Source organism: Neofelis nebulosa, chromosome X (assembly GCF_028018385.1).
Source record: "Neofelis nebulosa isolate mNeoNeb1 chromosome X, mNeoNeb1.pri, whole genome shotgun sequence".
Classification (NCBI taxonomy): Eukaryota; Metazoa; Chordata; class Mammalia; order Carnivora; family Felidae; genus Neofelis; species Neofelis nebulosa.
In genome coordinates, this window is record NC_080800.1 from 56,247,925 (window position 1) to 56,273,402 (window position 25,478).

Consider the following 25,478-nt stretch of genomic DNA (forward strand, 5'->3'; position numbering starts at 1 on the left):
AAATAAACCTGGAACATGTGAGAATCTAAAGTGTTCAACATTTTCTTCAGAGGTTACTTTAGCATATTTGAGAAGTCTCTTTCCTACTAGAAGACTGAACTTTACATCTGAGACTCAAAACTGTTAGCATTTCTGCAGGTTTTAAACAACCTCCAGGATTCTCTGTTTGAGAAAATGGCTCAGGGAGCCCATGGCTATGATCTGATGTCATCATATACACTATGAACATCTTGTACACTGGTTTCCAGTGTTGAAGACAGTCTTGATGACAGCTCTTTTGTCATTCTCTATGCTCAAGAGCAGCCCTGAATTGCTGCTTCTGGATCACATGTTCTGGATGCAAGAGAGTGATTCCAGTGATGAAACACTATTCATGGCATGGGTCTTTGGAAGACAAGTTTCACAACATTTATTCATCCATCTATTTATCTGTTCATCCTTCCAAATAGCCAACTAGCTAGTCCTTTCACCTTTCCATCAATTCACTCATCTATTTATCAATTTGGAAACTATTTTTTAAGATTATTTATTTATTGTTGAGAGAGAGAGAAACAGTGAGAGTGACCATGTACATGAGCATGCATGAGTGGGGGAGAGGGACAGAGAGAGGGAGAGAGAGAGAATTCCAAGCAGGTTCCTCACAGTGCAGGGCCAGACATGGGGCTTGAGCTCACGAACCGAGAGATCATTACCTGTGCCAAAATCAAGAGTCAGATGCTTAACCGACTGTGCCACCCAGGTGCCCCCATTTGGCAAATACTTATTGAGTGCCCACTCTGTGCCAGACACTATGGTAGATATTTTGAGGAGCAAATCTCTGACCTCAAAAATTTAAATAAAGGGAGACAAACGGTGATAATACATCCTAAAGGATAAGAAGAAATTACTAGGAAGAAGTTGGATGAGACAGAAGTGAAGGGGAATTCAAGGCAAAGGACACAGTTTGAATAAAGGCACAGAGACATAAGAAAAGCACATTGAGAGTTTGAGGAATAGTAAGTAGTTTAAAATGGCCAGATCTGGGGAAATGGGGATGGTAAGCTAAAACCACATCGAAAATGGACTCCATTATTATGCTAAAAGATTTGAAGTTTAGGAAGCTGAAGATCTATGACATGGGATAGACCTATTCATGTATCATTTTGTGTGTCTGTATGGGTTTTTTTTCCTTCCAAGATTTTATTTAATTGAAGTTAGTTAACATAGTGTAGTATTGGTTTCAGGAGTAGAATTTAGTGATTCATCACTTACATATAACACCCAGTGCTCATCCCAACAGGTGCCCTCCTTAATGCCCATCACCCATTTAACCCCTCCCCCACCCACCTCCCCTCCAGCAACCCTCAGTTTGTTTTCTATAGTTAGGATTCTCTTATGATTTGCCTCCTTCTCTGTTTTTAACTTATTTCATTTTTCCTTCCCTTCCCCTATGTTCATCTGCTTTGTTTCTTAAATTCCACATATGAGTAAAATCATATGGCATTTGTCTTTCTCTGACTTTGTATGTTTGCTTTTTAAAGACAATTAGTGGATTGGAAGTGTGGTATATAGGTCATGACTTAAACTTTGTAGAAATACACAGTAGACCAGGTAGAGAAAGAAAAAAAAAAAGTCTAGCAGCAAATTTTGCTAAACAGCTAGGATTGCAGCCTTGGTTCCTGGGTTAGTTGCCTCCATTTGGTTTGATACCTGCAAGTACTGACCATGTACATAAGTCCTTCCCTTATGCAAACTTCTTGCCTTGGTCTAGGTAAGTGTTTCCTGGCATGGGTTCTGAGAAAACTAGTTCAATGACATGGTCCATGAAAAATGATTTTTAAGATCAAATAATTTATACAAACCTACATATTATGGTCCTGCTCAGGAAAATTTATAGTATATTTTAGCATAACACAGACCTTGGCAAGTACTGCAATAAAGTAACCTGAGGAGCTTGGTAACTCAGGATTCCTAGTTTAATTCAACCACAGAAACACTTTTTTTTTTCTCATATAACACCTGTTAATATCCTACAAAACCACTGTTTAATGGAATACACTTTGGAAAACTTGGGTATAGATAAATAATTTATCCTATAGGCAGACAACACCCTTAGCCCAAGTCTTCTATTTTGTAGATATGTATGCCATTGTTCACCAGGAGAATCAATCAAGAATGGCTTCATGACCAAGAGTAGACCATCCTCACCACATCTCAAGAGTATGTACCAGAGGCCACTAAAACCACTAAAGTAAACCATGTTGGGTCTGCAATATTCTTTTCATGCATAAAGCATTATTATACATAAAGCATACATACATAAAGCATACATTGTTATACATTATTATACATATACATACATACAGCATTATTGTCAAATTCATCTAATGGCCACAAGTACAGCTTCCTGACTCAAGAAACATGCTAGACCAGTTATTTCTGAGAAATATAATTACTTCCAACATCATATAGAATAATCAACTAAATATTTTGGATATCCAAATATTCTTCCCTAAAAAGATTACTAATCCCTTTGTGCACTTTTTAACCAGCCTTTCAACATCTATCCAGAACCTCATTGAGGTGCTACCATATAACCTTTCTGCTAAAGTAAGAAGCCTATAAATCACAGATTTGTAGAATTTGGGTCCCACTTCCCACCCAGTGATTGAATGCCCTCTACCTCTTTTTCATCAGGCAACAGAGATTCATAAAAAATCAATAATTTGTAACTCAGTTACTGGGATTTTCTCCCTTCTCCTTTGACTCTAATTAAAGCCCTAAAAATCTTCAGCTTGGAGATGCAAGTGGTAAGTCTCAATGCTACTCCTACACACAATTCTCAGATACCTGAGTGCTCCTATAGATCTGCATAACTGAGGAGCAGAATTGCCCCATGAACTTTGATATCAGTGTGCACATGTGACTCAGCACTTACAACCTCTTTTTCTTTCTTTTATGTTTTTGGATTTAAGAAGTCCTGTGGTATAGTGGAAATAGTGTAATGCACTCAGTACAGACAGGCCTCATTTCTAGTCCTGGCTCTTCCACCTACTATCTTAATGACCTTTGAGAAATCATTAGATATCTGAGCCTAAGTTCCCCAGCTGTAGTATGGGAATAATACAATCTTCCTTACATAAATGTTGTAAGTTTATAAAGAAACATTGTAGGCACACAACATATATCACTGTACCTTCCACCCCTATTTTGGGTGATAATTGGCCTGTGTGCTCCCAGTCACCACTGGAGCCTACTCTTTACTATTACAATGTAGCCTTTGGTACTGGTTCCTTGGTTCTCTGGTCTCTGTATTACCTTTGAATCAACTCTTGAAATCTGTTCTCCATGGTCTAGATTGCCATCCTCTGGTTGATTACATAAATACTTGGTGACACATTGGAGGAAAAATGTTATACTTCTCTCTAATTATAGCTCTCAAGCAAACTTGTATGTGGAGAAACCAGAAACTGTATCTCATAATTCCTTCCAACTGAATTATCTGGGACAGCACATACATGTTGTAGTCTGTCTTGGTAAATAATTTTTTTCTAGTCATCAAAATTGATGATTACCCATATCTGGTACTTCAATGAGTATCTTACTTGTAAATTTTCTATTTAAAATCCTTGAGTTTTTAAAGTATAATAGGAGCAGAAAGATTTTATTGTTGTTTACTTTTGCTGTAAGTGCTCTAAAATCCATCAGTTGCTCTTGAGAGAGTAAAATGATGTCATAATTATTTTCTGAAGGCAGTAGGCAGAAAGCTAAGAGTACACAGCTCACAATAGGTCATATATACAAAGGCAAGTATTTTCTAAATAAAGCAATTCAGAAAAAAATATTTGAAATAAAATAACTGCTTGTTTGAAAACATTTTACTTTTGATTTAAAAAGATAGCCAACTGCTCAGTTGGTTGAGCATCTGACTTCGGCTCAGATCATGATCTCACAGTTTGTGACTTTGAGCCCTGCGTTGGGCTCTCTGTTGTCAGCACAGAGCCTGCTTCAGATCCTCTGTCACCCTCTCTCTCTCTCTGCCCTTCCCCAGCTCATGCTTTTTCTCCCTCTCTCTTTCCCTCTCTCAAAAATAAACATGAAAAAATTTTAAAAGATAGCCACCTGTTTTCACAAATTGTATAATGTGATCCATAAGATCACAAAAGCGTTTAAGATATTTTCTTATTGAACCAAACTTATACATAGACAATTTACTTGAGCAAGATGCTTTTTTAGAGAATTTTGCACATCCTTTGGGATCATGTTTATATGATGTAGAACTAAGGGAAAAAGTACACAGCCACTCTGAAATCAGTAGAGCCTTCAGATTGTCTATTATTGATAATATTACCATGACAAAAGGTATCTAGGAAGTAAACCAGAAACAGCATCACTACCCTGGATCACACATTTTCTAGAATCAAGTTCCGTTTTCCTCAGTCTAGTTAATCCTGACCGCCCTTTTTAGATCTCTTAAGAAATGTGTTTCTTTCCCCTGCTTAAAACCCCATTGGACCAATGGTTCTGTGGCAGAAGTGAAAATTGACATTTCAGCCTTCTAGCAGTCAGCAATATAAAAAACGTAAGCACAAATCCTGAGGAAATCACCTGCAGAAAATTTGGACGGGCATTTGGAGCTAAGAAGAAAATCTGGATCTTGACCAAGATAAAAGGTCACCCCAGGCTTGCACGGGGTGGTGTGTCATGCTGGCCACGATGAAACTAAAAGAGACTGAAGACTCTCCCCAGGGTGCAAAATGAGGCATGAAAGCTTTGATTAGTGAGCTGTTAGGCACAGAGACAATAATTTCGAAGCATTCCCATCTCCAGGCTGAATAATAATGCTTTTAATATTATGGGATTGTTTGGCTGCTGCAAGAAATTCAGAAGACCAAATAGGGAGTCTTTGTTGGGCTCTGAGTAGCTGTAATGAGGCTGTTAAATTCTACCTCCCTTCTCTTCCTTCATATCCTCCACCCTCACCAACTAATTCTTGCCTGCTGTGTACAAAGAGGCACACACAAGTGTATATATGTATATATGTATATATATATATATATACACATATATATATGCACTTTAGTATATTTGTCAATAAAGCATAAAAGAGAGGGGGGAAAACAACTTTAAGTAGGAATTTTCCATTTTTTCCATCTTGCCTATCTTACAGGTAGGTAAGAAAAGAAAAAAAAACCCAGTCTAAAATTGCAGCCACCCCCTCTCTAAAAATTTTGCATGCTGCCTCTTACATCAGAGGACCTCACTCAGGCATCTGATTATGGGGACTGCTAGATGCAAGCCCATCCTTTAAGTTGCTACATTCAACGGTGTCTCTATTTCATATTAGAAAAATTTCTGGTTGGCAATTGCAAGCGTCTCAAAACAACCAGACACCGAAGAAAGGCTGACCAACTTCATTCAGAATGAGGGCTCTAGAAGGTTCTAATGGATACCTTGGAAGTACCTGGAATCTGAAGCTTAGGGCCTCTTACCCTTGCTCCTCAACACAGACTCCACCATTGGGGCTAGGGGCTACTCTCTTGGTTAATGACTCCCTTCAATGGAACTCATCATTTCCCTACTTCACAGGGATGTTGTGAGGACTAGCTCTAGAAGTAATATCAATTATCTTTCATGTAGTAGTATCATGATTGTTGATTTCTATAATATGACTTGGCATTAGCATAGTGCTTTTTAGTTATTTTGGCTTATATGTGATGGCACTCAGGTGGATGGATGCAGTGAAGCTCTGGCTTGGTTGCTCACTTTCCACAGTGTGCTGCCAGGAAGAAGCTTTGCTGATGGGACTCAAGGTGCTTCCTAGCTGAGGCTCCTATGGCCATTTTTACTTGGTCATTATTCAGCTCATGAGTTTCCCCTTACTTCCATTCTGCTGGACCACTGCCAAGGACTTAGATTTTAACCTCAGTCTCTATCACTGAGATGAAGGCAGAAGCTGATCCGTATAAGTTCAGTAAACAAGGACCAGATTTCTGCTTCTCCTGAAGGAGCAGCTCTAAGAAGCCAGCTGGCCCCTCTCTCCAAACAGACCAGGAGACTAGAGTCAGTTATTTTCTCCTTATTCCCAAAGTCAAGGCGATTCTGTTTTCAGAAGCACATACTCTTAATCCTTTCATAAAGAGGGAGGAAGGCAAAATCTAAAAACCAGTGTCTACTTCTCTTATTTCCTATTGAAGTTATGATGAAGGAGGAAAGTGGATCAGACTGTACCTTTTACTTCTAGCCTTAGTACCCCATAATCCCCCACTACTCATTCACATCATTCACTTGCCTCTCCATCAGGTGTGAGGTCTTATTCTTCTCTCAAGCCAGCCTCCAACTTTGCATTATTCTAAGTGGAGAGACACTTAGAGTTTGTAATATCTTCATATTATCTGTCTCTGCCCCAAAGACTCCATATTGAAACCAGTTTCCTTCTTGTGGATGTGGAGTCTGTGAGACAAGGGCAGACAAATATGAGAGTCAGAACTCTTTCTGCCTTGCCTGGGGCCTGCATTTCCCACTCTCATCCTTCTCCAGTCTCTCCACCTTCTCTCTCTCTCTCTCTCTCTCTCTCTCTCTCTCTCTCTCAATCTCTTCTCTCTCTCTCTCTCTCCACCCCCACCTTGCTCCCTCCCCTGAGTCAGCAACATTCTGGAAAAATGCCAAGGAAAGACTTCAGGAGGGAGGGGAGTTTGCCACTCCTTGGACAGAATTTGAATCTCTAAGCCAACTAGAGGTTCCCTAATGTGGATTGAAAGGCTAATGTAGTTTATTTTTAACTGCTTTCTGTTTGTTTGAACATTGCATATTTTTGCTAGCAAATTTCCTTAATAAAGCCATTAGTACAGCAATGGTATTTTCTTATTTACAACAGACTGACAGAATTAATGCTGTTAACTTTGAGCCTTTTTTTTTACTTTTCTCTCTCTCTTTTTTTTCTCTCCTTTGCTTTCCAGGTCATGCTGACCTGTTCAGCTTGGGCTGTTTCACATTTGTTTTTAATGTCAGTTTAAATGTAATTGTAAAAGCATGTATGCTCTAAATTCATGTAGTTACTTTTTCCAGTGGAAAAGCCTGGTATTTGAAAGCATTTCCAGGCTTTGCAATTTCACATGAGCAGATTTTTGATAATGACTTTGTGCCCCTCACCCAGGATAGCATCTGGACAGTGACCCCCTTTATTCTGGCTCACTAGTCAGAGAGAGACTTGGGAATAGTTTCTGCCAGATCCTGTGCTTTGGCAAGGATATGCAGCATTGCATATCATTCTATTATTAATTACGTTTACTCCTCCATGAACTAAAAACCACTAGACTAAATAATCCAACATAAACCTTGAAAGATAAAATTTGATATTCTTTTTGCAAGCTATTTCTCTGACTCAAAATTGGGTCTTGGAGGAGAATGGAGGCATGGGGGATAGGACAAAGGAGGCTTCTTGCCTTAGAAAATTTGGTCTGCAATTATTAGTGTACACTTATAGTTGGATGCACCCCTTACTAATCTTTCATTCCATGCCTGCCAAGGACTGCCTCTGTTCCCTGTCTCTTGTCCCTGTCCTACTTATTCCCCACTCACCACTCATCTCCCAACTGCCTCTTCTCCCTATTCACATGCTATTCAGCCTAATAAAATGGAAAGGGTACCACCCTAGAAGTCAGGGTACCTGAGTCTTTTGTGATCTGCTACTATCTAGCTGTGTGACCTGGGGCAAAACTTGGCCTTCATTCTTCTCATATTTTAAACAAGGATAGGTTTGGATGGGAGAGGAAGGGATAGACAAGATCTGGGGCCTTCAAACATTTTCTTGGCAATGAAACCTTTTCTTCAAACAAAATCTGATGAAGAGTCCCAAATGTAGTTACAAACTAAAGCACTGCTATTCTGGTTTGAAAGAAGGAGCCATGTGTTCAGACCCACTTTGCCTCTTCTCAGAGTCAAGGGATATGTTCAAGGTCATACATCCCATTAGACTCTGAATACCACCACAATAATAAAAAAAAAACCCTTTATTGTAAATAACATTTTAGAACTTTGATATCATCATTGCATTGTGCCTCCTTAAGGTTAGTGCATTTTTTTCATCATGTTTCAGTCTTGAAGAGTCCTTCTGGTGGTGTAGAATCATCCCTCTACTCACAGGCACCACCACAGTGTCTGTATATTCTTAATTAAAAACCTTATTAATTAGGTATTAATACTCCACCTTACAGATGAGGAAATTGAAGTACAGAAAGGCTAGGTCTTTTCCAAAGTCACACAGCTAGTAAGCAGTACAGCCAGGCTTACAATGGATAGTATGGCTCCAAATTCTTTGCTCATAACTATTGCTTTTTATACATATATGAGAAAACTAAGTACAAAAGAAGGAAAAAGATGTCCCCAAGGTCATACAGTGAGATCCCCTGACTACAGTCCCAGTAGATGAAAAGGTGGCTGGCATGATTTAAGTCAGAGGCCACAAACTGGCTTTCCTCAGGCCAATATTCACTTACAAAATTGTGTTTGCCAAGCACAGTCTTTGTTTAGAAAATTAACATAGATTGCCCCTAGGCAGGGCATCAATTACTTTTCACTGTCCCCAGCCCTGTTTATGTTCACTAGACTATTTTCCTCATTTACATATCTGCCTGACTAGTGAAGATATTTGAGATCATGACCCCTGTATTTAAGCACTGTAATATACAAGCACCTGCACGCACACATACTCAAATACATTCATATAAGTATAGCCTAGTCTGGTTTCACAAATAATTTGCAGCCCTGCACCAAACATATCTTTATGTTTACTTAGCACTTAGAATTACACGTAAGATCTGAATTCAGTGTTATAGCAAGTTATATGCAGAAAAAACTCAGTTACTTTTTTTTTTCATCTAATAAATGTGTCATACTCTTCCCTTCTCTGCTGTATTTGGTTACCTTAATCCTTCTGTTCCTTCTTCCCCATGCCCGAGTTAGGTCACCTGCAAGCCATTCACTCCCTACTCTTTAGAAATGGATGGAGAGTAAAGGAGGGCTCACTCATTATGTGCCAGCCTCTCTCATTTGGTTTTCATAAGTGTCCTAAGAATGAGGAAACCGAATCTCAGAAAATCTGAGAGAGCAAAGAGTTCAAAGTTATTAAGCTAGTAATTTACAGAGCTGGGATTTGAACTCAAAATTGTCTGACTCTGAAGCCTCTTATCTTGCCATATACCACACTCCTATAAGGAAAGTGTATTAGCTTTCTATTGCTTCATAAAAAAATCCTCACAAATTTAACAACTTCAGTTCACAGTTCTGTAAGCCAGAAGTCTGACACCGGTTTTTCAGCTCACTGTTTCACAAATATGAAATCAAAGTATTGTCCAGCCTGCACTGTATTCTGGAACTCAGGGCTCTTGACCAAGTTCATTTGATTATGGCAGGATTCAGTTCCTTGCAGTTGTAGAATTAAGGTTCCCCTTTCCTTTCTGGCCATCAGCCAGAGAGAGGCTGCTCTGAGCTCCTAGAATCTGTTCTTATTCCTTGGCATGTTGATCCCTCCACCTTAAAAGCCAGCAACAGAGACTCTTCCTTATGTTGAACCCCCCTGACTCCATGAAGAACCCAGTCTCTTTTAAGAGTTCATCTGAGTAGGTCAAGCCATCAAGGATAACCAAACTTCAAATTCAGTTCAATTTTGAGCTTAATTACATCTACCCAATCCTTTTACAACAACAAGTAGATTAGTGTTTGACTAAATAACTGGAAAAAGATGTGTATACAACCAGGTATTGAGACTGTTGGGTGCTATCTCAGAAGTCCATCTACCACAGAAAGTGATTTTTTATGCTCCAGATTTTATGGTGAGATATGAAGAAAAGAAACATCCTTGACCTTAGGGAGAGTGATTCCAGTTTTCTAAAACTTTGAGAACTTAACTTCACTTGCCTTGTCCCTGCCCATGGATAAGAAAGCCTCATTCTTGAGGTGGCAAGGAATTAGGCTGGAACAGCACTTAACGGTCACAGTGGCTATGGAAGCTATACACTAATAACATCTACCTCCCCTTGGGGATACACTGTGGAACCTGAATTGAAAAATCTTTTTCTGGTGCTATTAGAGACAGCCCTCATAGGGGTCTAATACCACCAGTATGAAAAGTGAGTTCTCCATAGGATCCAGACAGCAGGATCCAGACATCATGTAAGGTGCTCCAATCCCCCACAGAGCAAGTTGGGACAGGGAAGTGACTTGCCAGTGGCCCTTTGTTGTCACTGATCTGACCTGAGACTGAAAGACAGGGAAGAGATGCAAAACAGCAAACACCATTAAGACTATCCACCTTTACTATCCCTTTTCTCCTGAATTCACCCTCAATTTAAGTAAACCAGTGTGTCTCTGCCATAATAGGAGTTGGCAGGCCTGTACCTCACATGAAAGAGTTAGATCTGACACTGGGGCTCAGGTGCAGGAGGAAGGAGGGGTGTGGGGGTGGCCTTCATGGAAGAAAACAAGGCCTTGAGCATTGGGTAACAGCTGAGACTATCAAGCCTCATTGTCCAGCATTCCAAGTCGTCTAGCAACATGCTGGTCTCTGCTGCAGAAAGAGAACAGAGGATCCCCTGGCAGAATGAATGGAATCTGATTTCAATTACGTTCAGTACAGTCACCCTCTTCAGGCAGAGAGGCCAGAACACCTGGTGCAGCTTGGGCCAGTGTGGATGCAAGGACAGCACATTACCCAGGTCTTAGAAGCCAGTGGGAATGCAGCTTCTTTTCCTCAAGCAGATGCCATATAGATCTAGAGGAGGAGGATGTGAAAATACCAGCCAAGTTCTCATTAGCACTATGTAGAGAAGGGGAATTATTTCATGTTGATGGATTCTCCCCAAAGTATCTGCACATACTGCTCTTGCTTGTAATCAGTTTACTTAGGTCCACGAGTCATCACCCCACTGAGATCTCTGGTGAGAGAGTTGAGGTGACAGAGCATACTTCACTGATTGCATCAGCACCAATTGCTTTGTCCCTGTACCTTTCAGAAAAGCTCATAGATTCATCGGTATAAAATTTATTTAAATTCTTTTCTTCTTTATCAATAGCATGAATAGGGCATGACGAATGAGACAGCTGCCCCAGAAAACAGTCTAGATTCACAGCATTATTCCATAGAACTTTCTGGGATGATGGAAATATTCTATGTCTGTATTGTTGAGCACTTGAAATGTAGCTAGTGAGAATAAGGAGTTATATTTTTAATTTTCTTTAATTCTAATTAATTTAAATGTAAATCACCACATGTGGATAGTTACTGTGTTGGACAGTGCATATCTAGAAGAGATTCAGAGAGGCAAGAACTGTGACAAAGTAGAAACAAGTTAGTCAAAAAGAGAGCTGTTGTGGCACATAGAACTCTGGATCAGGAATAAAAGCCCCGGTTGCCAGTAGGTGATCACTCTTTCTGGACTCAGCCTCCCCATCTTTGACTTGAAAGTTTGGATTAATGTCAGAAGTCTCAAAATGGTAGCTAAGTACTAATTTACCTTTAGAATACAGAGGAGATCCAGGAAGATTTTTCAATGTTACACTAATGCCTTCTAGGGTTGTGTGTATGTGTGCACGTGCATGTGCATGGTAGGGGCAGGAAGGCCAGTAGCCATTTACTCTTGTTCACCAAAGTTCCTACCATTCTCCTGTGCATACCACACACACACACACACACAAGCACACACCACTCTATTGCCTATGTAGACCCTGAAGGTATTTTGAAGCTGTGGCTCCTGGGTGAGGAGATTTCTGTAGACCTTTCCTACTTTGTCATTGTATGTGAATTTTAAGGCCATTATAGTGTCCCAAACCTGTTTCTACTTTGGGCACATGGCTGGAATATTTGCATAGTTTCCTGCCTCTTCCCTTCTGGATTTGATACTAGTTACTGAAGTTTGAAGTCAAGGGTGAGGATGGAAGTCAGAGGGAATATAAGCCCAGCCCCTCTCCTCAACTCTGCTGTTTGGCTAGAAGTAGGGTTCAGGCTTCAGAGACCTTGAGGAAGCAGCATGATACAATAGAGCATAAGCTTCGTAGTCAGCAAACCAGGTTCAGATTATTGGGTTCCCTTTCTTGATATCTGTGTTTCCTAAGTTTACTCACTTATAAAACAGGGATAGAAAATACTCCTAACTTCCTAGGATCATGTGTAAATAAATTATACAATGTGTTCATGAAGTGAGGCACATAGAAGATCCTGAAAAAATAGTTATCTTTAAACTTAGCAGAAGACCACGGTGGAGGAGGGGGAAAAAGTTACAGAGAGAGAAGGAGGCAAACCATAAGAGACTCTTAAATACCGAGAACAAACTGAGGGTTGATGGGGCGTGGGGGCGAGGTGAAAGTGGGTGATAGGCATTGAGGAGGGCATCTGTTAGGATGAGCACTGGGTGTTGTATGGAAACCAATCTGACAATAAATTATATTTAATATTAAAAATAAATGAATAAAAACTTAAAAATTAAAAAAAATAGTTATCTTCATTTTTCTTAGTTACCTCAGGCATAGAGCTAATAACATCTCTGTCCTCTTTCAGATTAGAATGGGGAAGACATGGTCTAACAGCTCCTGAGCTCAAAGCTAGGAACTGCTAGTGATGGGAAAGATGGGGTCTACCTTTAGAAACTGTACCAAGGGAACAGATCCAGGAGGCACTACCAAACTGTGCAGATGCCTACAAGAACAAACTGAGGGTTGATGGGGGGTGGGAGGGATGGGAGGGTGGGTGATGGGTATTGAGGGGGGCACCTTTTGGGATGAGCACTGGGTGTTGTATGGAAATCAATTTGACAATAAATTTCATATATTAAAAAAAAAAAAAAAGAATCCATGTCAGCAATTGGTTCGCCACATGACAAGATATTTTGGGTGCCAGGCCTCTACATCCGGGAGAAGATGGGCCCATACCTTCTATCCTGTGCCCTTGGTGGAGGTGGGGCATGGGAGTTGACAGTGTGTGTGCATATCTCCTTAATACTGACTGTGCAAGCCCTGCAGAAATGATTGCTGGACGATGTCATCTTGTACTCTGGGTTGATTTTCTAGTCTCACCTGTTATTTTACCTTGAGTTCTCTGTGTTCCTCTTACACCACCAACCCTACCATTTTCTCCTCCTATATCCTAGTTGTTGATCCAAATGTTTGATCCATCCTTGCATTGACTTACTGAGTTGCACTATGATTGGAGTTTCCAAGACTTATTTTTCTAATTAGAAAAAAGTCAGTTCCAGAAGTCAGTTCCAGATCTTTTTCTACAGGATCCAGAAACATATGAACAACAGGTTTTGTTCTATTTATCCATTTAAATTGAGCAATCGAATTCTCTCTTTTATTTTTTACTTATTATTATTGTTATTTTAAAGGGATTAAACATAAAGTAGCTTATGGTTCTCCCCAGTACAACTGCCTATGCTAGGCCTCAAAGTTATAACCTTTTCAATTACTTATATTTCTGCCAATATAAATGCCAGGGAAAATAAAACAAAATAAACATCAGGATTCCCAAAAACCTCTATCTAAATTGTGTGTGTGCAGGCACAGGGGGAGGTTGGCTCTTCAGATTTGAGTTTGAGATTATTATTGTTTTAAATAATGCTATTTCTATCATTCTTTCTGATGTCTGCCTCTTAGTATGGCTCCTATTTTACAGAGTATAGAGTCAGGGACATTCTGTTAGTTCTTTGATAATATTGGGGATTTCAGCCCTTTAGCTTCTTAATCTCCCCTTTGGTAAAGATGAAAATCAATATGTGTGTTACACTGTATGTTCAACTATGGGTGTAAACATTTGACAATATCTGAGGCTGTTATAGTGTTCAGTAGGAAATGCTGTAACACGAAAAAATTCCCATTTATTAAATCCAGAGTGGGCCTGAGGAGAAAGCAAGATATGAAACTTTGGGTTTAGTAGGGATTTGGAATGATGAATCATTCATTCATTCATTCATTCATTCAACCAGTGTTTAAACTGAGCACTTGTCCTTACGGAGTTTAGATTCTGTAACCAGGGAGAATGAGCATCCTTATTTTCATAGCTTAGTCAATTTTTCTAACAGGGTAGTTGAGTTGTATGTTTGGCCACTGATAATAAATCCAAGTTTCCTTTCCTTCCCAATAGCCCGGAAGCTGAAGAAACTTGGTAATCTGAAACTACAGGAAGAAGGGGAGGCTTCCAATGCCACCAGCCCCACTGAGGAGCCAACCCAGAAGCTGACAGTGTCACACATTGAAGGCTATGAGTGTCAGCCCATCTTTCTGAATGTCCTGGAAGCCATTGAGCCAGGCGTGGTATGTGCTGGACACGACAACAACCAGCCCGACTCCTTTGCAGCCTTGCTCTCTAGCCTTAATGAATTGGGCGAAAGACAACTTGTACATGTGGTCAAGTGGGCCAAGGCCTTGCCTGGTAAGGAAATGGAAACTAGGGGCATGGGATAAGGTAGATCATATTTAGTGAATTGCTCCTATGGGCCAGCGCCATGTCTGATCCTTCCCTGCCAATTAACTCATGCAGTCCTCACTATAACCCTGTGGAGGGAAGAGAACGGTATAATTTCCATTTTAAAAATGAGGAAAATTAATAAATCAAGAAGAGCAGCATTATGGAATATTCCATATTCCTCACATCAGCATACAGCAATCACGTTTGCATGTTCAACCCACATATATAGTCAGCGAATGACCCCATAATCACAGACCATGTGGACACCATAACCTTATATACCTTAAGATACTCTTCTACATGTGCACATACAGGCTCACCTGCAAAGATAGTTTTGAGCCTGACTGATACTCTGTCATCAATATTACCTTTAGGAACTCTTCTAATATAATATGGTAGAAAGAAGGGATTGAGAGTCAGAACACTTATGTTCTAGTTCTAGGTTCAGAACAGTTAGGTTCTTCTAACTCATTGTGTGACCCCTTCCCTTTCTGGGTCTCAATTTCTTCATCTATATTGTGAGAGCAGTAGTTTGGACTAAATTGATGGTTTTCAAATTTTGCTTCAAGGAACTCTTAGTGCTCTTTAAACTGCCTTAGGAATTATAGTGGGAGGAAATATTAGGTGATAGTGAAAGAAATACAAAATGTGTCTACCTTCTGCTTGGTTACCTCCAATGGTGGGGAACTCACTTTCTACCTAGGCCATCTGAGGTTTGAACTGGTCTGATTATTAGAATATTAGAGCTTGAAGAAACCTCAGAGTTCCTCTATCCAAGGATAAACTTTCCTTTAGCAGCCAAACTCTTTATTTCTTAAAAACCTTGTATACAGATCCAAGTAGAGCTGGTTGATTTAAAGCCAGTGCCTCTCACTCACTACCGTGAAATAAGCCTCAGGTCAATCTTACAGAATCTTAGGGCTCCAAGGAACATAGTTTGGAAACCAATGAAGAATAAATTCTTTGATGGTTGTCTTCATCCCAAAATTCTATAACTCAAAGATTCGTTTGAAACCTGGACAACCTAAACTTGTTATGGAGTCAAAGATTAACATGTGTTCTAAGAATAACTGCCATTCATATGGAAATTTATGGTGAACAGAGCAGCTTCATTTGTATTACCTGATTTGATCTTCATAACAATCCTATAAAGTAGGGATTCTTTTTCCTATTTTATAGATAGAAGCATTAAAGCTCTAAGAAGTGGCATGCTTGGCCTACAGCTACATGGTCAGAAAGTAGTAGGACCAGAACTTGAGCCCAGGTCCCCTCCTAATTCCAAATCTTCTCCTCATCCCACTCTACCCATAGTCTGGGTAGTGCTCCTATAGTTCTGAAGCCCTGGGATTTATTGTGAGGGGTCAAAGCCTTATCCAAGCCCACTTGGATGCCCACTTCAAAGCTGCCTTTGAAGACCTTGCATGTTGGCTATCAAACCTCTATTTTTAACTCACAAGGCCCAGTCATATACCTTCCCTGCTTGAGAAGCTGAGGTTGACTAGCCAATACGATCACTGGGAAGAAGACCCAAGGACTCTGGTTGTGTATGCACTGTGCCAAAACAGAGAGTTCACAAAGGAAGGAAAAAATACAAAAATGAATAAAATAGAAAATTTCTTTAATTCTTATTACTTATTCAGCTGGATGTCTTAATATCCCATGTGTAACAGAGAATCAGTGTAGTCTTTCCTAGCTCTTGCCAACCACCTAAATTACCCTATTATATAGGAGAGAGAAACTTTTCATAGATGTGATTCCACTTAATCCTCAGAGCAGTCCTGTTAATCATAGAAGCTACTATTTCCATTTCAAATGACAAGGCTCAAAGAGGTTAACTAACTTATTCCATTTTGTTACTTAACAAATCAGAACCAGAATTTGGGCTCACATTCCCTGATTTCTAATTTGATGATGTTTACAATAAACTAGTGCAAATCATTATGGCAGAATTTGTATGATTCAGAGTCATTGGCTTTACTCAACCCAACCCCCAGAATCAGAAGCCCTCTCTTTAACATTAACAAGTCTGCAAGTCAGTATCAGTTCACCATAGCTCATCCAAGGAAATGATCTCTGACCCTGGGTTTTTTAAAATAGTAGTTCCAAAAGAAGCCAGTTACCACATTTATAAGAACTGTTATTATCTATATGATTGATAATTACCTACTAGTTCTAGTTATTTGCTCATTCAACAGATTGCATTACTGTCCTGTGCGAGCCACCATGCTAGGCATCTACTTGAATAAATTTTCTTCTTTTAAGTTTTCTGTGATGGCGATCATATAAGTAAATTGCCTAGTATAGTACCTGGACTTTAATAAATAATAACTATCAATTGAGGGGGGGGTGAGTAGATGGTTTTCAGTACATTTGTGATCAGATGCTTCTGATTTGGAATCTTCGCTATATACTAGTTGTGTGACCCTAAGCTAATCACATGTCAACATGTGCTTTTGTTTTTTTCATTTGTAGAGATAGTAGAACAATCACTAACTTGCAAATTGTTAGCAACATTCAGATTAAGTATAAAGAGGACCTAGTACAGTAGCTGAAACCATAGTAGATGCTGTGTAAATGAGGTCATTATTATGAGGCTTGAATACTAAAGACACTGCTTTAACTAAAATCAATTTAAGCTGCCACCAGCCTTGCTTAGAAGCTCCTGCATGGGTCCCAGGGATGAATTATCTTATTTGAAGACCTTAGTTATTGAATGCATTAGCACACCAAAGATTTCCTACCTGGCTTTTTCTTTGGACATGTTCTCCAAGAGTAGATGTGGGACTATAGGTTCCCACTTCAGATTGCTAAGAAATTATAGTTGCCTAAATTTTATCAAGAAAACAGAATCTCAGTGAAACTACTTCTGCTCCCTAACCTGTTTGGTGTGTTTCAAAACTTGAGAATAACTGCTCTTCATTTATACAGAATAGCCTAATACAATACCAAATAGGTGTTAAGTGAAGGTGTACTGAAGGAAACCTATAGGCTGGAGCTACTGTTTCCTCAAGTCACCCCTTACTTAATAATCATGCTATCTGAGCAGGCAACTTCAAAGCCTAAGCATTAGAAAACAGAGTTAGGTATTGTAATCATATTAGACCTATAGGAAAATTAGCCTGCTATGCTGCTTATACACAGTAATTAGGATTGAGTTCTAAGCAGGTCTCACTAGGACCATTAGTATTATTAGTTAGTATTACAGTCCAACTAAGCTTTCCCTTTTTTCTCCTCTTTGTTAGCTCTCTGGCATTTCAAGGAGTGAAAAAAGCATCAGTATTGACAGCTTCCTTAGTACTTGTACAGTTTAATCCTCATTTTCCCTACACATCCTCTTATTCACACACTCAGCAGCCAAGTCTTTGCTTGCTTCCACTCCAGAGGCTCAGGTTTCAAGCTCCTGGGCCCTTTCCCCAAGGTATGTTCCATGCTCGATCCCTGCTTTTTGTGTCCTACTAGGAAGAGTCAGTATCAAGAGTTCTGTGCTACAGAATGACTTCTGTCAGGAAACACTCTGGGGTCTCAGACTTCAGCTAGTCTGTCAGCATATCACTACAGTGAAGATAGGATGCTAAGGCCTGGGAGCTAAGATTGCAGTCACTCAATTGAACTGCAATGGTGGTGATATGAGGACTCTAGAATCCCTGATGTCTGGTAGGGTTGGAACAGAGAAGAGAGAAGAGAAGAGAAGAGAAGAGAAGAGAAGAGAAGAGAAGAGAAGAGAAGAGAAGAGAAGAGAAGAGAAGAGAAAAGAGAAGAAAGAGAGGAGAGGAGAGGAGAGGAGAGGAGAGAAAAAGGGAAATGGGGTTTTGGGGCGGACAAGGACCAACTAAGCAGAATGACATGTCTACGTAGTGTGCATATCAGACCTCGGTCTATGGCTACCAAAAGCTCATGAACTTGGTAGTTCTTGAGTTGTGCCCTTCAGCAGTAGAGTGGAAAAGGCCCTGAAGAGAATTAGTTTTAGTCCCAATTCACCCACACATAGACTATATGGCCTTGGGTAAGTCCATTAACTTCTCTAGCCCTCAAATTCTTTGTTAGAAAAATGAGTGTCATATTTTCTGCTCTCTAGGGTTATTGTGAGAGTTAAATGAGGTCATCAACAGGAAACTTAGAAACTTTATCTAAATTAATGGAAGCATTCCTAATGAGGTATAGCAAAACAAAATTTCTGATAATTCTGGATATTTGGGGGAAAAGAGAATTGAGATACTGGTAGAAGACAAGCTCTGAGGTGATTCTCTAAGCATCTAACTGTCTGGAAACCTCCAGAAGAATATAGCTACATCGGATCTATCTGTGTGGTATTGTGGAAGTAGCATCTAGGAACTTCTGCTCTCTGAGATTAAGGTAGATAATTTGGAGATCATTGGATTCCCATTTTATAAAATGAAAAAAATTGGGAATCCTTAGTCCTCTTAATTACTATTAAATTAAATAATAAATGTTAAATGAATATTTCAAAAATGTGTACTCAACTATCTGAACTGTGCTATGTACTAAGAAAACATGAAATAGGGATGGTTCTTGTTTTCAGGAATCTACAATTCTTGTGGAGGAGATAGATGTGTACATAAGTAAATTCCAATACTGTGTAATAAGTGTTGTAATTGGGTGGGGCTACACAAAGCTCAGTAAGAAGGTGAAACAAGAATCATTGTCTGCTTAGATGAGTTGGAAAAGGCTTCACAGAGGAAGTAGATTTTCAGTGAAAATTTTAAAGATGAGTAGGTATTTATCATATGGAAAGCCTAGGGAGGGAGGAATACATTCTAGACAAAGGCAACTGACTATGCAGAGATAGCAGAGATACGGAGGCATGAGAAAGTATGATGTGTTCAGCAAACTAAGATTTTCAGAATAATTAGAAGCTAAATTATTGAAAAGATAAGTGGCAAGAAATTAGTCTAAGGAGGCAGGTCATAAAGAACTTATTTGTGTATAATAATGGTAGTAGGGCAGAAATGGTAGAGTAGGGAACTAGCAAAGTCAGATTACTTGTTGAGTACAAAATAATGGACAGGAAGTGAGTCCTAAAGAGGATCAGAGAAAAGATAAAGAGCCTGAAGGTGGTATAGAGAAGGCAGTGGCTATCAAATGCATTCCAACATATGCTGATATGTAATAATATTCATTTCCCAGGATTGTTAGAAGGGAAAAATAAGTATATATCTGGAAAAGATCTTTGTAAATTGAAAAATGCTGTTCATATAGGAGAAATGATTATTACACTTCATCTTCAGAAAGGCACAATAATCAAGAGCACAGGCTTTGGAGTCAGACTGCTTGGCTTTGAAATGTAGTCTGCCAGTCACTAGCCTTACAATCTTGGACAAGTTTCTTAACCTTTCTGTGACTCACTTTTACTAATTCACAAGATGGGGCTACTCATAGAACCTAATTTATTGGACTGTTGTGAAGAATAAATGAGTTAATATAAGTAATATACTTATAAAAGAGTTCACTCATTGTAAACAGTGTTAGATTATTATTCTCTGCCAACTGACATATTTTGCCTCCATTATCATCTCATTTGAATAGCCTAGTGAGGTAGAGAGAGCAAGGAATATTATCCCCACCATATAGTTTATTCTCCCCCTGTTCCTCAGTATTGATGGTCCCTGGGACTCCTCAGAAGCTGCTAGAGTTTCAGGAATTCTCAGCCCAGCAGATGGCTGGGACTTCACTCAGCCCATCATTGCCCAGTCTGACCACTGCCTCTGCCCCATCTTCAGGCTTCCGCAACTTGCACGTGGATGACCAGATGGCAGTCATTCAGTACTCCTGGATGGGGCTTATGGTGTTTGCCATGGGCTGGCGGTCCTTCACCAATGTCAACTCCAGGATGCTCTACTTTGCCCCTGACCTGGTTTTCAATGAGTAAGTGCTCATGGGCCCAGAACTCACATAAATATAACATCCTGGCCAGATCTTTTGGTGGTGATGATGGTAATGGGGGTAATGGTGGGGGTGGCCCATTTGTCCTATAGGTGAGGCAGTAGAGGCTCCAGCCAACCTGCCCAATCTGAGGTGGCTTTGCCTTGCTGAAAAGCCACCTAGTAGGAAGCAATGGGGGGCGGGGCTGGTGCTGAGCCATTCCTTTCCTATCCAAAACCAAGTATCTTGGCCATGGTTATGACCTGCTTTGTAGATTATCTCAACCTCATGTCAAGGCCCCTCTCCTTCACTGTAAAACAACTAGGGAATGGACAAAGGACTCTAGCTGTGAAAGCTGAAGTTCCTATGGTCCCTTTCCTACCACTGAGGGCTACTGCCAGTCACCGTTTGTTGAGCAACTCCTCTGTGCCAGAACTATACTACGCACTTTCAAAATCCTTCCCCATTAAGTCCTCATGATAACCTGATTTCCCCTTTTTACAGATAGTATTTTTTTTAATGGATGGGGAAAATTAGGCTTAACAAAATAAAGTGACTCACCGAAGGCATGTTGGTGGCAGAATTCAAAGTATGTCTGTATAACTCACAGCTCCTATACTGCCTCATGGTGGTAGATGACAAGGAGGAACAGCTCCACCATTCTCTAGATATGCAACATTGGCTTAGCTACTTCCCTTCTCTTTAAAACAGGTTTAATTAATGCTTGCCCTGCCACTAGCTCTATTTATCTTTCATGAATTAGGCCAAGGGCTCAAATTTTGGAATTATACTTTTCTCAGCTAAAATCTCTGCTCTATAACATCCTGCATCACAGTCTTTGGGTAAGACGTAACTTCTCTGATCTTCAGTTTCCTTGTCTGTTAACAAAATATAACTTTCTTAAGTGGCTTGTTATGATGACTAAAATTGGATGTAAAATGCCTGGCCAATAATAGGCAAGAAATAAGAGAAATACCTTTCGGATACTCTTTCCCTAATTGTGATAATCTTCTCTATGTCTGCTGTTTGAGGTCCCTTGATAGCATTGTGCATGGAGCTGACAAAAAAAAAAAAAAAGCCTTCCCAAGTACCTTGAGCTAGTTTCACCACAGAGAATCCTTTTGGTCAGGGTAGGAGTTGACCTTCCTTCCTCTCCAGCCCTCTAACCCAGAAGAGCCTTAAAATAAAATGTACAGACTACTGGTTCCTTCCAGTACAACAGGGCCTTATGGGGCAAAATGAGTATCCCCAGCTGCCCTCTTCCAACCCAGCCAACCCTGGTAGCCAGAAGCTAAGAATAACCATTGGGCTTTTGGCACAACCTGTTTAGAGGTTTCCAGATCTCGAAAGAGTTACCTATGATGCCATCTTCAGGGGCAGGCCTTTAAAAGTTCTCTTCCTGTTTAACTCTAACCCCTACCCTCCTGCTGCCCTCTAGTGATTGAATTAATACCCTGGGCTCCTGTACCACCCACCTCATCTAGAGCCCTTAAACCTTTGTGAGGTGGTAATTGTTGTTTTCTAAATCCTCACTTCCTTTTCTGCCTCTGTGTAAGTAATGTGGCACCCCTTCTCAGCTCTCTGGCCCACTCCCATGTATTTCTTCAGAAGGCACCACAGGGGCAGAGTCCTAGGCCCATCAAGCCCCAGGGGTCCTGAAACAACAGAGCCCCCATTCCTCATGTGGGAAGCGCTATGTTAGAGCTCTTAGAGTCTCTTTAAACATCTAAACCAATGTTTCTCAACAGGGATACTGTTGACATTTTCAGAGGAATAATTTTTCGTTGTGTAGGATGTTCTTGCATGTTTGAACATGTTTATGTTTAACATCCCTCATACCTGCCTACCAAATACCAAAGAAGATGTCAGTAACAACCCAAATTTACCACATATACATCTAGCACCCAGTAGGGAGGCAGCACCCTCTAGTTTAAAGCCACTAATTATTGCTAGCCTCTTCAAGATACTAATATGGAGAATGAAGCCCATAAAGAAAGACAGGAACTCTGAGCCAACCCATTTCCTGATCTCTCTGACACCAAAACCTGTCATAAGCCCTGCTTTCTTCTTTCTTCCTCTCCTATTTGTGGAGAACACATGTTGTGAGGGTGATGGGCTTGAACCCTAGCTGTGTGATCTTGAATAAATTACTTAACTTCTCTAAACCTTAGTCTTCTCATCTGTAGAATGGTGAATACTATGATAATGGCACCTTCTTACATGTCATTTATTGAACACTGACTATTTGCCAAGCACTGTGCTCAGTGTTTTCCAATTTTCATCTCTTCTTTTCTTCACTGTTTTTTATTCTCCTCTACCTCTGCCCTCTTCCTGAATATTCCATTCCTGCCCCTTTTCTGCCTTCCACACTCTTCTCCCTTTCTTCCCATTAACTCTTTCCCTACTCATTTTGTCCTTTATCCTTCTTGCTACCTTCCCCTCTGAATTCCTTCCCTTGCCTTTCCCCTTTTCTTCTCTATTTTCCCCACATTTCTCTGTCCTTGGGGTTTGCAGCAGTGTTGCATCAATCCTCCACATTAGGACCATAATTTTAGTGGTAAAAAGACTGTAGTGTTATGGTCAACAGAGGCTTGGAAGTACAGTAAAGACTGGAGCAAGGTTAGGTCCCAGTGTCAACAGATCTCCTTAAAAAATTCTCTATGGTGTGAAAGGCCTTGGAGCAACACTGCTTTGGTCAGTTTACTTGAAATACTATCTAAACATTTCCTCTTTGTAGCTGGTATCCATCCTGAATTGAATACACCATCTGCCCCCTTCCCTTTTTCTCTAAGCTAGCCCAGATCTCTCTGAGATAGAGTGTTGGGCTTTTACGTAAACAGTTCTAGGGCTGTTTATCTTGTGACAAGGCTAGTATTTTGGGGACCAAAATGTCAAACCACAGCCTTCAAGCCCAATCCAGGGTCTTTTTCCTCACTACTTAAGTGGGTGTTGGACTTCCATTTCCTTTCTTTACAAGATACAAAATCAGTTTCTCTCTCTCTCTCTCTCTCTCTCTCTCTCTCTCTCTCTCTCTCTCACACACACACACACACACACACACAGACACACACAGACACAGACACACACACACACACACAGACACACACACACACACACACACACACACACATGATTTCTGAAATGTTGAAAATCAGGAAGACCAACTAGCAGAAAGATGCTGTATCTTCTTAGAGGCTTGCCATGGCCAGTCATAAAACAGAGAGGTTGCCTGTCCCCCTGCCCTGAGAAACTGTTCAAGCCTTGGCCACTTCCCTATATAATTTATAAGTGATAATGTGATGATCTGTTGACAAGCCACTATAATAAAGGCAGCTCACATGTGTTTAAAACTCCCAAACTGTGATAAGGAATAACCATTATATGAGGGAATAGGCTCCCCTTCAGGGGACATTTAGATTGGACATTCAGAAGCACTTCATTGCTGATTTGATAAGCATTGGAACTCATTGTGAAGGGATATGGGGAATCTTTCCTGTTTTATTTTAAGTGATAAAATTTCTATAAAGGGAAATGTCATTTACACCAAGAGACAGGGAAATTGACAAGATAAACTACTATGGTCACTTGGGAATCCTGGTGTCCTTATGTTAGGAGTTGATTCCTAAAGCTTATCTCCTAGAAATTCTCCAAGTTGGGATGCCTGGGAGGCAAGTTCTGGCTCTGGCTGTAGCTGGAATATTAGAACTGTAGTCAGGGAGACCATGTGCTTGGCCCATTGTGTTCATTTGGTTAGGCTTCCCTGTCTCTGTCTCAGGAAACAGGAGGGGCACAGGGACCTGGAAATTCCATGTGCTAACCCATATCCTGGGCAGGGAAGATGAGTAGTTATCAGGATGTCAGGATTTTGGAAGAAAAAAAGAACAAGCTTGTTCCTTATCAATAAAGCACCAGGAAGAGAAACAGTGAGCTCTTTTTAGAGAACCTGGGTTGGGGAGGGCAACCAAAGCTTATTGTTAAGCCCTCGCTTAGTCCCTTCCTTTCTCTGTATGTCTTCTCCCCAGGTACCGCATGCACAAGTCCCGGATGTACAGCCAGTGTGTACGAATGAGGCACCTCTCTCAAGAATTTGGATGGCTCCAAATCACCCCCCAGGAATTTTTGTGCATGAAGGCACTGCTGCTATTCAGCATTAGTAAGTGCCCGGAGAGACAAAAAATGCTCCTGGTGCCATAGGGACTAAAAAGGGAGCTACTTTTCCCACTAAAGATTTATCAGAGAGAAGCCAGCTCCTAGGCATTTTCCTTCTTTATTCACCCTCCCTCTTCCACTCTCCCTTAGCGAAGAAAGTCATCTTTGCTAGAACTCAACCTCTATTAGATCCCCACCTATCTCCAGTCTTTCTCTGGAACAAGGCTTTTGGAGCTGGCTGTAACAGGTCTCTGAACTTTGCCATAGCTTCTACCATAGAAACAGGCAAGAACCACCTAATATTTATTGCAGAGCAATAGTAGGAGATCTATGTAAGCAATTAAGATAGGATTTATTAGGCAGCCAATAATCTTTCTTTAATGTCTCTTCAGAATGCTGTCTTGGCACCTGTGAGAGGAAAAGGAGGCAAATTTTGATATTAAAAGCTATATATTTTAATTGTCTAAGTCAGGGCTGGACTTTGACAACATAAAAACCACAGGTCATAAGAAATGTGTAGATGAGAAGACCAGAAAAATGAAAGGCTTAGTAAATTGTATTTACTTGATGCCTTTCAGATTGGGTCCAGCTAGGTTTTTCTCTGTGAACTTGCTGGCAGCCTGAAGGGCCCAGGCATACAGACTTCAACTGACAGGAAACCAAGTAGATGGTTCCCTCCCTGTGCAGGTGGGGGTTAAGTTTGTTGTCAGAAAACTTGGTGCTTTGTCTAATGCTCCTTTGTGGGCATGCCTTCCCTCCCCATTCTGTTTTCATCCCACATCAGTTCCAGTGGATGGGCTGAAAAATCAAAAATTCTTTGATGAACTTCGAATGAATTACATCAAGGAACTTGATCGTATCATTGCTTGCAAGAGAAAAAATCCCACATCCTGCTCAAGGCGCTTCTACCAACTCACCAAGCTCCTGGACTCTGTGCAACCTGTAAGCAAACAATAGAGGGTGCTTTGTCAGGGAGAAATAACTTGATAGAGCCAAGTGATAATATGCTCTT

The 25,478-nt window shown here is 40.4% G+C and overlaps 1 protein-coding gene across 2 annotated transcripts in view; it reads left to right on the forward strand.

Annotated features, from left to right (window-relative positions):
• AR (androgen receptor) overlaps window positions 1-25,478 on the forward strand; it is a 187,024-nt gene that overhangs the window by 154,311 nt on the left and 7,235 nt on the right. Inside the window, exons 4-7 of one of the 2 annotated variants that reach the window (XM_058714697.1) lie at window positions 14,114-14,401; window positions 20,176-20,320; window positions 24,340-24,470; window positions 25,251-25,408. In XM_058714697.1, the coding sequence (XP_058570680.1) occupies window positions 14,114-14,401; window positions 20,176-20,320; window positions 24,340-24,470; window positions 25,251-25,408 (722 nt within the window). The remainder of the gene's footprint in view (window positions 1-14,113; window positions 14,402-20,175; window positions 20,321-24,339; window positions 24,471-25,250; window positions 25,409-25,478) is intronic. The other variant, XM_058714698.1, reaches the window with a different exon arrangement.